This window comes from Mchenga conophoros, linkage group LG10, assembly GCF_057382185.1.
Source record: "Mchenga conophoros isolate Kocher_MC1m ecotype Shallow Benthic linkage group LG10, M_conophoros_male_GT1.1, whole genome shotgun sequence".
Lineage (NCBI taxonomy): Eukaryota > Metazoa > Chordata > Actinopteri > Cichliformes > Cichlidae > Mchenga > Mchenga conophoros.
The window spans coordinates 25,779,820-25,794,679 of NC_140535.1; the positions used below are offsets into that span (position 1 = coordinate 25,779,820).

Below are 14,860 nucleotides of genomic sequence, written 5' to 3' on the forward strand. Positions count from 1 at the left end.
ACGCTATGGTGAAATCTCTGATAGTAAACACATTATTGCGAGATGAAAGGCTGAAGAAAACATTTCCTATAGGATCTTCCCAAACAGTTTGATCTTTTTTTCATATATACTGTACAAGGCTGTAAAAAAGTCTTTGGCAAAATGATGGATGGAAAGAAGGTCACACTTAAACACGTTAAAACGTCACCTTACACTTTTACCATTTTTATTGATAAAGAAACATTACACATGTTTAAAAGTGTCATAATATTTAGTCAGGATAAAGTGGGGAAAAAAATGGTGGTAGCAGGATGACAAAGTCACAACAAAACCTAAAGCCAGGAATTAGGACTTTGTTTGGGGACTGTTGGTCTGAGCACTCTATCCATGCACAGTAAAGGCAATGGATTGATGTTACTGTATTTGCCAGCATGCTCTGACAAATGTTTTTTATGCTTGAGTGCATGAAAACATAGTAAACAAAGCTACTGTTGAGTCTCTTTTGCTTCTGGCTGCCCACTTTAGGGGGTGCTAAAACTTAAATCTTAAATCTTTAGGTGCGGGAAGTGATCTTTCCTGACTTCAGGCTAATATTAGCGTGGCAGGACCACACATGAACACAAATTTTGACAAGGAAAAAAATCGAAAACACTATAATTTTCTCTGATTCATGAACTGCCATGACTTAGACATTGTTATATAACCAGAGAGTGTGAGACTCAGAGAAACTAGCACACTGATACTGAAATACAAGATAATTTAAAAAAAAAAAGTTTAAAAAGCTAAGTTGAAAACAAATCCAAGAGCCTTGGGAAAGAAAATGAAGGCAGAGGAGCTGGGTTACATCATTTATTTATTGAAAAAGTCCGTTCATTGCTGGGATAATAAGATTGTTGACTTCACTTAGCATTATGCAACGAAGAAAGAAAACAAATTCCTCCTACAACAGACTCGCACAAAAAGGGAATGAATTGTATGGCCGGAATCTGTGTGCTCTGCTGTTTTTCTTTTTTTTTTCTTCCTGCCTGATGAGGATATTTGTGTATTTACGGTTTCCTGGAGGAAACTGGTGGCTCAGTGTGTGCTTTGTGCGCGTGTCATACAGAGTCAGAGAGCGAGCGAGCGACCATGTGAGCAAGCCTGTCAGTATGCAACATGTCGAGCAGATGAACTCTGTCTCGAGGAGGACTACTCTCGCCAAGTTTGAGAAAGGAGGAGATGCGGCGCTCGTTCTTCTGCCCTCGTCGTCGATTTGTTTGTTTCTTCATTTAATTTACTTGCCTTGTTTTCTCTCTTATTCTGGAGGAGTGACCCAGAGGATGAAATGTCGTGGGATCCCCCAGGATTTTGGACCTTGTCTTAAATTTTGGACGCTGCACTTCTATTCATCTTTTGTATAAAAGGGTTTCCCCGCTGTTTTTCTTCTTCTTGTTCTTCCCTTCTCCCCCTTGTGGTATTTCCTGCTTTTATGTGTTGTTCTGGTCCCCTTCTTGAGTCCAGATGAGTGTGCTCCGCTGGCACCGGCTCTCTGCGCTCTGGAAGAACTGGATGTTCAACCAGGAGCCAGCAGAAGAGCAGGACCAGATCCCAGAAGCCCTAGGACCCGAAGCAGAGCCACGGGGGGAGAAAGGGAACGCATTCAAGGATAACAACTCAGATTTGGAGAGCGTCACAGAATCTAAGACCCAAAGTTTGGGTTATAAGAAGCAGAGATCCGAATCTGACAGCCAGAATGTGGAATATAACAATCTGAACACACTCCCTAAGATCCAGAAGTCTGAACTGTTGAAACGTAGCTGTTCTGAGCCGTGCTCTCAGGTCACATACGCTGAGGATCGATCTTCCAGCTACCCCCAGACACCCGAAGGTTGTGGGGGCAAATCCCGTCAAAGTTTCTGCTCTGAGCAGAGTGTTCCCTGTATATTGCAGGTGGATAACGGCAGCGAGGGGGACGACAGCTTCTTGCAGAGGGAGGGTTCCCAACGGCGGTCCAGACGGCGCTTCAGAAGGGTCAACCCCAGGGGAGAGCGGGAACTGATCACAGACGGCCAAGACCCCGCCAGCTACAACACGGTAAGAATAAAAGCTTTACTAACAGCAAAGGCTAATGCTAACCACCCTCAGCATTTACAGTATTGACATGTTGCTTCTGTGTAAGTGGGAAGGCAATCAAAACGTACTCTTTGCCTCTTTCCAGTAGATCGCTTACACTGAGGCTGGTTGGGTTTTATATGTTTAAACAACTACTGTTTTTTCAGGGTCCTTTAAAGATCTTCACACATTTGGTTCTCTGAAGCTTGCTGACACCCCAACTATAATCATTAGCTTCCTTTTTAAAGTATCCTTGTGATGTGCACAGTGTGCAGAGAGCAGTTCATTCTCAATAAAGTTTTGGTTTAATGAATTAAAGAATAAGATGACAAAAGCACCATAAAGCTAGAGGGGGATGGTAAAGCGTATGGGGAAACACTGTTTCGCAGTTTGCATGCATTGTTCTGGTATTTAACTTATTTGTCAATGCCACAGAGAAAACAAATGCCGGAGGCATTGCTGTCTAACGTGCATAAAAGCTGAATTTTGTTAGGAAAAACAACGTTTCTCTGAAGGTCTGTTGAACCAAAGTTGTGTAGGAAAAGTATTAAAGCTGAGCGTGTAGGAACTTCCCTCTCTGCGATAGCATCACTGTGGCCAGAAGTGTGTCAGTTACAGTTTTAACTAATCACTAGAAGCCACGCTTTGCCACACACAGTCACAGAGGCGCGCACACACAAACGAACTTCCACACTCAGGTCATATGCACACTTTTCCCAGCTCGTGCAAAGCTCCCCGGAGCATTGCGACGGGGCTTAATGCAGAGTTTAAAGCGTCCTCTGTCGACCCTACCTGCCTCTGTGGTCTCATGGTGATTGTTCCACTTTTTAAAATTACATTTCTAGCCTTCAGCGTCGCCGAATCCCACCACATTCTTTTCTGTGACTGCCCTTTATTATGTAAAGGCTATCTGCTCAGATGTGCTAGCGCAGCGCTGCTCCAGAGAAGCAGGACTAAAACAAATGAGAAATATAGAGAATTACTTTAGGAGTGCATGGAATTGGAGCAATATTGGACAGCAAAGACTCAACTGACACCAGGGATTGTTGTTCTTTGACATGTGTTGCATAGTGGTGCGCTTGCCTTTGTTCATTAAGAATACAATGATGTCTTATGTTGTGCTAATTTCACTTTGACAAGACGTAGTTTGCATAATTTGCTGTTGTGACTATTTCTTGTTTCTCTTCCCTTTTCATGCAACCGCTCAGGATTATGTCAACAACCAGGTAGGATGAAATACAAGACATGAAACTTTTCTGCCTGTGTGTCTGTCTGTGTTGGGCGTTTTGTGTTCATGTCTCTGTCATGTATGTGTTCAGTGTGCTTGAGCGTGCATGGCTGTTTATATGAGTCACTTTGGGTTCAGGCACCTGTTTAGAAACCGGCAGTCCTGTGGGGGGGTTTCGTCGTCATATTTAGAGGCTGCCACACACATGCACACTGCGCTGTCTGCTGACACTGTGGGTGGCAGATAGGAATAAACAGACAGAGGAATTAACAGACGCATGCCGGGAACAACATTGCCTTGCTAGGCAGAGATGGGTTTAATGTAATAGTGTAAGTTTCAGATTCCCCCTCAGATGGAAGTCACATCATTGGCACATGTCCCTCGAAAGTGGAAACTTGTGATTTGTTTTGTGCGATGAGGGCTGTCGGTGGCACAAGTTGGAAATTTCCACACATTACCCCACAAAATAATAATAAAAATCCCTGCTTATTATGCCCCGATAGTCCAATCAAATCAGTCGTCATTTGTGACATAAAGGAGTTGCTTTAGAAGTACTACTGGCTTTTCTACTTGGCTTCAGATGAAACAGACACGTTAGCTTAAGTTCTGTGTCTGCTGCTGTGGAGAACAAGGTTTATTGATTTGCTGATTGATCATTGGGTCAGGATTTAAAGGTGACACTTTTCCTTTGTAAAGCAGCTTGGCTAATAAGAAAAAATCATCCATGGTTTTCCTGTGAGACGCACGCAGTGTAATGTTAATGCATCTGCGCCGGCGATGGCCGTTGCCGGAGGAGTAATGTTTTCACGTCGTCTGTCCATCCATCTGTCTTTCCGTGCGCTCCGTTTGTGCGAACACATCATCTCAGCAACACCTTCAGGGTACATCTTCAGATTTTGTGCAAATGTTCACCCGAACTCAAAGATGAACTCATTACATTTTGGTCCTCAAAGGTCAGAGTCACTGTGACCTCACGTCTTTCCCATTGTTATGTATATGATACAACAGGGATTCCTTTTACGAGGGCACAAACATCCACTTGGATTTGAGCCTTACTGGTTTGAATGATGATCATGTCAACGCGTTTGTGGCCACAAATCAAATCACATGGTAGCATAAAAGTGTCTGTAACAGGGGTCTCGAACATGCACGCGCCTCTTTGGCCCATCTCCAGTGACTTTGTGTGGCACTGACAGATAAACAAAGACGTAAACAGAGGTCGATATTGATCATTTGTAATTAGCATCGTAAGCAGCAATTTCCTAATGTTGTAAACCTGCTCAACATTTGGCAATAAACCCCATTCTGATTCTGAAGTAATTCTCTACAATCTGAAATTGTAAAGCTCTTTAGTTTACAAACCAAAAACAAAAAAAGGTTTTGATATTTATATTTTCACACTTATTATTTGCATCATAGCCCACATCCGTCACTTGATGCCTTTTAAGTTCTCTGAACCTCAATAGCAGCAGCTAACACAGATGTATTCACTTAAATAGCTCGTCCTGAATTCAGCTGACTTTGAACTCCAATAAATCCTAAGAGGTTTGAAGAGGTAAATAGAGAGTTTAAAAATGTGTGGACAGCTTTCTTTGCTTTCGCTGCCAACGCTGTGACGAGGCTCGTCGGTATGCTTTATCCGCAGCTGGTCTGTTAGGATTTTTATTTTGGTATTTTAGTGTTCTTGTCAAAATCTGCTCAAAAGTGGCTCTTTTATGTGATAAAAGCTTGCCGACGCCTGTTCTCACAGGGAAACTTGATAAAATGCTGACACTATTTATCTAAAAGGTCAAAGGTCAAGCCGTGACAGACATGGATGTATACTCTAACTTGATTAGTTGGTGGCTGCTTACAAATATGAGACAGGGATTCTGTTTCTTTTTGTTTGTTTTCTGTTTTGTTTTTTTTTCTGGTTTCCCATTTGCGATGATATAGTGACAGCATGAGGATAAAACCCCTTTCTGTAAATGCATATTGTACATGCACACATACACACGCTCAAAGCAGCGCTGTGGTTCTGGCAGTGGATCAGAGGATGTTGTTTAGAGGCCTTATTGAACCATAATAACATCAGTAATCCATTATCGCTGCTCTGTGCTGGTGTCTGGTGTGTCTTGCTCGCTCTTAATAGCTTCTGTTGGAGTGAATGAAGTTCCTGAAGCTATGAATTACGACGAGCCCAAAAAGATGATTCACAAAAACCCCGAAAAGGGGTATTTCTCCTAAACGAAGAATGCAACACAATAATTACAGTAATTATTATAAATCAAACCAATGAGTTGGTCTGCTGGCTTTAAATTTTAAAGTTTCAGAGGCAGAGAAAGATAAATGTCTGTGAGATCGATGTTTATTTTATTACCCACTGTTACTTCTTTTATTCTGTGTGATGACTGATACGGCTGCGATTGATCCAGAAACCTGACTCCTCTCTGCCAGCGAGGTGCTAGACAGAAGCTCCTGCGCTCTCTTATTACTATAACAGACCACTGGGATTTACTGATGACTCAGATTCACACCCCCCCCCACACACACACGTGTACACACACACACACATTCACATGCTGCACAGATACAGAGTCACTTCATTTAGACATCAGATGCTTCACCGGGTTACTGCCTTTCTCCTGCCGGGCAGGATAGATAGATAAACCCATCACCTCATTTGCCTTGCGGGGGAAACCTGCTCTATGGGCTTTTTAGAGCCAGGCTACTCCATGGAACCCCGGGATCATTAATTTAACATGATGCAGGTTCAGCCATCTGCACAGTTCACCACTAGAATAAAATCAGGAGAGTGTTGTTATGCTTCTTTTTCTTTTCTCCTCACCAGTTGGGCCACTTTCTCAGTTTAACTCGTGATTTTTCAGAAAAAATAAAAGCAGGTTGCCACGTGCAGGTGTTTGGCACATTCGATTTGCTTTCAAAATCTTTGTTTTGAACATTTTGTCTTGGGGCTCGTTTGTCACTGTCTATGTGTGTGAACTGTGATCATGCTTTTGGAGCATGAAGCAGCATCCTCTCAGCTGCTGAGTGTCGCTACACAACAGATCGGAAACACTCGTCTCTTGCAACGGCTGTGGTTACTTAACATCCTGGAGGCAAAACGTCTGACGTCTGCTGCTTTTTCTTCTTTTTTTCCTTTTCTCTCCACTCTACAAAACACGTTAGCATTCGTTTTTAATCTCACACTAAAAATGAGCCGAGTATGCAAAACTGCATTACTAACGAGAAACATCGGGCACTGATGTACTACTGTTAATTCCTCTAGACGGGGGGGAAGACTGAAAGCTTCAGCTTCCTGAAGCCTAAAGTTGTATTTAAGACTATTGTAGTCACGTTCCACTGTCAGGTTGCCTTTACTGGAAGGCGCTGCACACAGGAAGGAGCAAATCGCACCAGTCTTGTTCCTAAATTGCAGCAACCCACACTGAGCGTGACGTGTAGCTAGACATGAATGAATGTTATTTATTTCCTCTTTTTACACTGTTAACTGGTTGAGTGGACTACAAGCACCACTTGGGACCGTACACCTCTATCAGTATTTTGTGTTATACAAAATTACAGATGCAGTTTTGACTGCTGGGCCTTATTTTTTATTTATTGGTGATTGTGTGATTTGGCTGTAAGGAAAACAAATTTTGTCTCTTACAAACACACCTCCCATTGCTTAAAAGCTTGATTAAATTGTTTGTATTGTATTACCCATTTAAGACTTTCATTATATTATAGAGTTTCCGTTTAATGGTCCATTAGGAGTGACTTTAACGCGGTGATGTCGTCTTCAGCTGTATCATTTTAACTAAATTTGATGAGCTTGTGCTAGTCATGCAGCTGCAGTACTTAGGTTACCTCACTGCTTAGAATCAGGTTAAATCTAAGGTTGCATTCCTCACGCGGTGACTAGGTGTGACTCATACACATGCTTTGTCATAGCAGTGTCAACCTGGGGATGTGAGAAGTATTGCTCTGCATCATCCTTCACCTTCCCCTGAGATTGGAAAATCACTAAGATGAGGCGACACAAAGATGCTTTCTCATGTTTGGTTGCTGTTTTTGATTAGACGGGTCTGCTAACCAGGCCTGGGAGTTTCTGTGATTTTTCTCCTTGGCTGGGGAAAATTTCTCTAACTTCCAACAGGCTGGTTTTAGCTCACCAAGCAGAGTTTTGCTTGGCATTGCACACTGATGAAGTTGTTAAATTTCCGATAATATTCCTGGCTTGGTTTTTGTTGTCATTAGTGTGCTTGCGTGCGTGGTTTCGCAAAGCTCACGTGTGCCATGTGTATGCTTAATTCATAATGTTTCGGGGATGTGTCTGGCTTTTCAGTTTTGCTTCACATCTGTGGATTTAAATGTCCATACGTCCGTTATGGCACCTTCGTGGATTTCTTATCTAGAGCATATTTGCAATGCAAACTATTTAGCTTGATATGCTGACATTTTTTCCCCCCATTTACATATCAATAAGGCATAAAAATACACGATGCCTGCATTCTCTTATGCCAAATTATTTGTAATAATTCAAATCATTGCCACATTACATTTGCTCCTAATTTTTCCTTTTAGTAAAGTATCCAAATAAATAATCGGCAGGACAGGATTGTAAAGGGCAAGCGAAAATCCTGTTGGCATTCAGCAGCCAAGGAAAGAGAATCCTCCTGATGAGAGGAGTGACAGCTTTATTTTGATGTAGATTGTCAAATGTCTTCTCACTCTCGCACATTTTGTAAGGCAGAGATGCCATAACAGCAACCTTTAAAAATACCTAAGAGGGAGGGGAAAGGGGAGGGCAGGTAGGATAGAGCAGAATGGGAAAACAGAAGTAGGCATAAGATGACAAGCATGAAGTGGTGAAAAGCAAATGGAATGATAAGTTAACAGGGACTAAAAAAAGATATTGTGAGATCTTGTATATATGCATGAGAAGTCGGCTGAAATGAAGCAGAGGGGTTACGGAAGGAACAAGGAATGTGAAACAGGGGTTGACAGTTCATGGAAAAGATGAGTGGGTTTGCAGCTGAAGGTGGAGCGGTAAGTTGTGGGGATGGAGAGCTGAGGCAGAAAGGTAAGGTTGTGGGAAGGTCACATGGGAGTGAAGGAAGTGGGAGGATGGGGTGAGGGGAAAGCAAGGTCAGAAGTGGGGATTTTACAAGGGACCAAAGGAGTGAGAAGAAGACTAACTGGGGTAAATGGTAAACATAATTTGTGAAGTTATTTAAGTGTTAATGAGTGACATATTTTCACACAAATAGCCGTCAGGGTGCAGCAGTCCTCTGTTTACGTCCTCAAAATCTGACTCAGCTAAGTGTGGAAGGAGCTGAATGGTGCCCCGGCCCTCCTGCTGCTGCTGGAGTCCCGCTGCACTCATTGTTATGCACAGAGCACACACAAATACACAGGTTTTCTGTGAGCTGCATGCCCGCTTTCTTCGCATGACACAACAAGTACAAGGCATTTATTTCCACTGGCTTTCAAACGTCGGCAGACATCGTGATCGCGTACATGCGGAGTATAGTATGCTGGGCAGCACAGTGTACCAGTGGGGCACTGTCTGCGGCTGTTGTTGCTGCTAATTTTAGGGATTACATCAGCAGCACTAAGATGACAACCTTGTTGAACTCTCGCGCCGTATTTCTCTCTGCTTCATCTCTTCTCCTCCTCCTTCCTTCCTTCCTTTCCTTTCTCTCTTCTCTTCCTACCGGTTCCCCTTCCATCATCTTTCCTGCTTGCTCGTCCGCCCCCCATCTAACCTTACTGTGTATGTTTTCTGGGGGCTTTTCCCTTTTTTTTTTTTATGCTTTCCTAGAAATTAAACACAAGCTACACTTTCGATTTTCATCAGCTCTCACTAGATCTGAGTGTTTATAACTTAATCTTAATGTGTAAAGGTAGGCAGTGTGAACTGGAGGACATTTGAGCCTCTGTACAGTTCATTTTGTCTAAAAGGCTCCGCACCAGAGCAGGGGAACAGAATCAAAGTGTCCTGGCAGTAGAAATAAATTGGTGCCGAGCGCTAAAATAAAACACAACCTACATTCTGGAGGAAAAACAAAGGCTTCACTCTTCCTCAACTCCTTTTTCCTTCTCCTCTGTACGCTCCTGTTTGTCTAAATCTTTCACCCACACTCAAACATTTTCTTTCCTCTCGCGTCCTATTCTCTGACTCGCTGTCTCCTCTTGGTTGCTGTCAGTATGTCTCCAGTACTGACCTTCGAGTTCTTATTTTTTTTCCGTTTCCTACTTTGTATGATGATGATGATGCTCGCCCATTGTGTACGTCGCATCAGCCTCCGCTTCAAGGTTTCACAGCCCCAGTGAACCTAAAGGTCAAAACAAAGTGTGTGCTTCCAGTTTATCTGGCACATTTGTAAGTTTACCTCTTGCAGCTACTTTCTATGATTTCACTCCCGTTTTTGTCCTTTTATTGGTTTCTTTTTTTGCACCTAGGCTTTCTACACTGCAATCGCCGTCGGCCCTCTCTCTGCAGGGAGAAGTCGGAAAGGGAAGGGCCCTTTTAAATAGCAGGAATTCCTGTCCCGTCTTTCTGACAGACAGGCAAACACGGGGCTGAGTGCTCACGCACGGCAACACACATGATCGCGTGGCTGCAGCAGGCAGATTCTCTTAATTGAGTCTCTGTGCAGCATACTTGAATGCGTGTGTCTGTTTGTCTGCAAGCGACTTGCTGCGCTTTGTGTCCTGCTGAATACGAGCAAGGGATCAGACTTGATTTCGAGCAGTGGCGCAGCCCTGTTAGCTGGTGTGAGGGGGCATTATAATAGCAACTAAAGGCACAGAGTCAATGTGAACTAATCGCTGATGTTTCTGTGCAGTGTTGATTGGTTGCACCGACCAATAACTTTCAATAACTCAGCACTTCTTTGTGAACACATGTCTGTGTGTTAAAGAGCTGCAGCAGCTTTAGTCAATGGATTCCTTTTAATTAGACTGGCAGAACTGATCGGCTGTGAGCACAAGCTAGCTGAAGACAACATATGCAGATGACCGCTCTCTGTTGGGATGCATGTGTATACAAATTAGTGTGTAGTGTCCCACGGGGCATTTTTCTCAGTAGCATCATGCTGAATGATAAAACAGATACAGGGCCCCGCTCTGTAATCACTGATCCACACACCGCCTCTGTGAGTGTGTTTAGTCAGTGCTTGAGTTACTCATATGTTCCAGATTTAAAACTTTTCCTATCTTTGATCTCTCATTTTCTCTGTGTTGCTTTTTTCCCCTATCCTTCTGCATCGTTCTCTAGTCTTCACTCATACATCTTCCGCCTCTTTAGATCCATCCCAGTATTTGTTTTCTGTCTCACTTTTCTCTCTGGGCCTCATCCAGAAAGCACTTACCTTACCAGACAGCTGCACACACACGCACAGACACTCAGTCGCAGCCCGGCTGTTCCAGGAAGCGTTTCCTGCGTGACGTGTTTCCTGCTCCGTGTTTTGAAGACACATTCCACATCTATGTACAGTTACAGTAAACGGTCGTCTGAGAAGTCGTGCTCAGACTACGGCGCTCGTCTTTACTTTTTCTTTTTCAGTTTGAGCTGAATGAGTCACACGGCGAGACGACTCCTCTGAACTTGTCTTGTTTTGAAAGTGCTTAATGGTGTGCTTCTGCAGGCTGCTATGTGGGACTTTTTCTTGTTATGGAAGTTTTATGAAAGTTTTTCCAAACGTGTGGATGTATTTTTATTTATCTTCATTCACAAACCCACCAGGTTATCAAATCTCCAGAATAGCGAGTATTATTAAAAAAAAAGAAGAAGAAGAAGAATTTGAGTTATTTGTTTTTTATTTTTCAGTATGAGTGAAGCATGATTGAATGAGTGCTACATTTCAGAGTGACTACAGTGAATGTTACTGAAGAGGAAACCTTTTGGTGACTTTACTACATTCAGCTTGCATCCTTTGACTTGTAGGACTTATGTGCAGTTTCCAGGTTCTTGCAACCTTCATTGAAAGTTTCTTTTTGAATTTTACTGTACGCTAGTGTCATTTATATATATTTTCCTGCCATTGTGTCATCTAACACACCACAACTGCCACAAGATTGAGCTGATATTTTTCAGTGAGCAGCAGAGATTTGTTTTCCTCTCCTGAGTCACATGAAATAAAATAGATAAACGGATTAATAATAAGAATTAATGTGTTCCCTCAATTATTGATAAACACATCATGAAAAGTTTAGTTGCTAATGATTATTAATGAATCTGTATTTCTGCTCTAAATGTGGACTGGACTGGCATTAATGTAGTATTTTTCTTATCGTACTGACCACTCAAACCACTTCAGACTACAAGCCACGTTAAACTCTTCTTCCTCTACTTCTTCTTCTGCTGCTTCTCCTTTTGGCCTCTCCCTCTAAGCAGGTTATCTTCCTCTCTCTCTCACATCCACCTTCTGCATGTCCTCCTTCTCTGCATCCATGAATCTCCTCTGTGGTCTTCCTCTTTTCCTCTTGCCTGGCAGCTCCTTCTTCAGCATCCTTTATCCGGTCCTTCTGCACATGTCTAAACGGTCTCTGAGGTTTTGTACATACATTCAAACAGTTCTTTATTCTGTAGATGTTCAACGCTTGATCTGCCTCACCAGTTATTCTAACATCATGTCTTTGGACTGTGAGGCAACAGTGCTAATTGCTTCTAACCATTGTCTGAAACTGTCTTCAGTATGTCCCGTCACACCCACGAGAGCTTAAACAAAGAAAACTTATATTTCATCACACACACCAATAACTGCAGCTATGTGTGTGTGTTTGTGTGTGTGTTAATTAGTGCTGGGTCTTTTTTGAGGCCAAGCTAAGAAGATGATGTAGTGCTGCGCATGCTACCCTTCAAAAGGGGATAGACTGCAGCTCGTACACACTGAGACACACATGCTGTCGGATCATGGCTTTCTCTTGCTCGCACACACACACACTGTAAACACTCACAGACAGAGCCCTCCATTAGTCCCAGAGTCTTTAATCCAGTCAGTGTTCGGTAATTTCATTCATGTGGAGAGGTGGAGGTTATAGGGTGTGTGTCTATTTGTGTGTTTCTGTGTCTTTGTGTATTTCATCTTTTTAGTCCACTTCAGGCTTAATTCTGTGTCTTTGTCTTTATCCCTCTGTTCCGGTATATGCCTCTGTTTGCCCACTTATCCATTTCAAGCTTTCTTTTTTCCCCCCCTCTCCTCTCTGTCTCTCTTGTGTACATAACGCTCCTCTGAAGGCTGGGCTCCATGTGCTTCCATCCGATTGGCTGCCGATTAAAACGATGATGTCATTCCTAGTTGGGAGGTGTGTTTCGCCTCCTATGCACACCCACAGAGGAGGGAGAATTGAGGGTAGAAATCCTGGTTCACAGCAGCGAGCAGGGGGGGAAAAAATAGGAGCGTGGAGAGGGAGTGAGTGGGTGATGTAGACAGACATAAAAAAAACGAACAGCATAATGAAGGGAGGAAGGTCAGAAAAACAGGGAGAAATGCCGAGAAAGATTCTCAGCTCTCTGATGTGTCTGATGCAAGCTGGCATCTCTCCTGTGCTCGAGGAGAATCGGCCATTCAGACAGCTCCTAATGTCTCCTGCTTTCAAATCTTCCCTCCGCTGGCTCATCGTTGTTTGTGCATCAGAACCGCTACAGTATACAGGCTGATATATGATATATGGTGTGGAAAAACACAGATAAACACACATCTTAGAGAAACAAATGTTGCATGTGAAAGTATTGACATCTTTGATCCTGCAGAACATGCGGTTTAAAACAATTTAAAAAAGTGTCTTTATAGGATAGTTTAAAAGGTACAAAAAATAAATAAATTGGAGTAAAAAGAAGGAGTTTGTATTTTGAGTTTGTATGGATCTTTATTTTTCAAAAATTGAACTTATTTAAATTTTCTGACTATTAAAAATTATGCTCTGGGCACTTGAACTTGTTGCAGCTTCCTTAGGAGATGCATGTAAATATGAAAAGAAAACTAGATTATGAGATTTTTAACTGTGTCCTTCATTAAAATAGAAAAAGAAACTCAATGCAAACATTTCAGAATCCAGAGAAAACGAGGATTTTGTACCCCTGAGGTGTTGAGTCACAACTATTGAAATATGAAAGGAAAAAAAACCCAAAATAAACAAAGCGCTGTTTCATGACGTGGGTTTTCAATTTGTTTTTCTAAAGTTTCCACCTCATTTGCTGTCATTAAAAGCATTGTTATTCTAATTAGGAGCTGATTTTGGGGGGAAAAAAAGGCTTCCAGTTGTTGAGGTTGCATGTGTTGTACGCCTTTTGATTAGAACCTGAAAAAATACTTGTGTCATTCCAACTTTCTTGGGTGGTATCCCACATCTGATGCATAGTAGAATAAACCCCACTCAGGATTATTTGTGGTTCCTGTCAGAACCAGGTCTGCTTCAAATTGTTTACAGCTGCGGTTCTGCTCAGTCTAATGCCTTTATTACCTCAGTATATTTGGCCAGCAGTGTACTGTATTAGAGTGAGTTATCTGTGATTAATGTGTATTTCCTTGTACTCAAATTCTTTCTACTGTGTCACAAATCTTCTAGATGCGGGGGCTTTTTAAAGGAGGTAAAAGAAAAAAAACCCCAACTATTATCGCCTTGTGCTATTGTGTCACATGTTCACATTCGGCAAAATACAGCCAGTGCCTGTCTGTTGTATCTGATAGGGAATCTGATTTATACCCACCCCCCTCTTTTTTTGTGTAATTTATGCGGCATGCTCACAAAGGGGAGGGGGTTGCCTCAATACACTCAGCTTTATGTTACCAGCAGATCAATAAAGATGCTCCCTCGCTTTCCTCTCTATCTGCCTTTCCCGTTCTCCCTCTCTGTCCATCTCTCTCTCTCTCTCTTTCTCATCCACATGTGCTCAGCAGCCAATACATCTAATGCAGTTTCCCTCTGCTATCTTCATCCCTGCCACCTCCCATCCCATCCCTTTCTCTCCTTTCCCCCGTCTCTCTCCCTCCCTCGCTGCACAGGTGATGTCATTCTTTTCCAGCTGGATTCTCCTCCCTTCTCCCTCCCTCCCCTCGCGCTCGCTCTCTCCTCCGTTCCCCATTAGCGGCTGGCTCTCCAAAGCGCAGCATCTATCCACAGTAGCTTCTTTTCCACGGGTGGGAGGGGGATGAGGAATGCCGGTTTGAGGTGTGAGCGCTAACCCAGGAGGAGAGCTTAAAGCTGGGGTACAAGGAGCAGGATCACTGGCCCCATGCCATGGAGCTGCACTGCTGGGCACACACTTACACCGCTGGAGCTTTATAGGCAGGAAAGAGTTGCAAGGGGCAGAGAGAGGAGTTTGACAGGCAGTGAATGAAGATCAGAGAGAGCTGCAGGCATCGGTCCTGGCTTTTGGGAGGTGAAGGGGGCATTGTTTGGATGACTTGAAGCCTGGCAAGAGGCTCCTTCCCAGGGGGCTGCAGATGCACAAACAAGCCCCCCTCCCCTTTTTTTTCCCCCACATTTTTTTTTTCTTAAATTCAACGCTGGCTCATCTACTGAGGAGGGAAATCTGAGCTTCTTAAAGAAGTAAAAGAAATCTTGAAGAGT

At 43.0% G+C, this 14,860-nt stretch overlaps 1 protein-coding gene across 5 annotated transcripts in view; it reads left to right on the forward strand.

Annotated features, from left to right (window-relative positions):
• The window catches only part of rapgef6 (Rap guanine nucleotide exchange factor (GEF) 6), a 144,109-nt gene that overhangs the window by 60,447 nt on the left and 68,802 nt on the right, over positions 1-14,860 (forward strand). For 2 of the 5 annotated variants that reach the window (XM_085289581.1, XM_085289582.1), the window contains 2 exons: positions 1,909-2,052; positions 3,279-3,296. In XM_085289581.1, coding sequence (XP_085145707.1) covers positions 1,909-2,052; positions 3,279-3,296 — 162 coding nt within the window. Of the gene's footprint in view, positions 1-748; positions 2,053-3,278; positions 3,297-14,860 lie in introns of those variants that run through there. The other 3 variants (XM_085289579.1, XM_085289580.1, XM_085289578.1) reach the window with 2 other exon arrangements.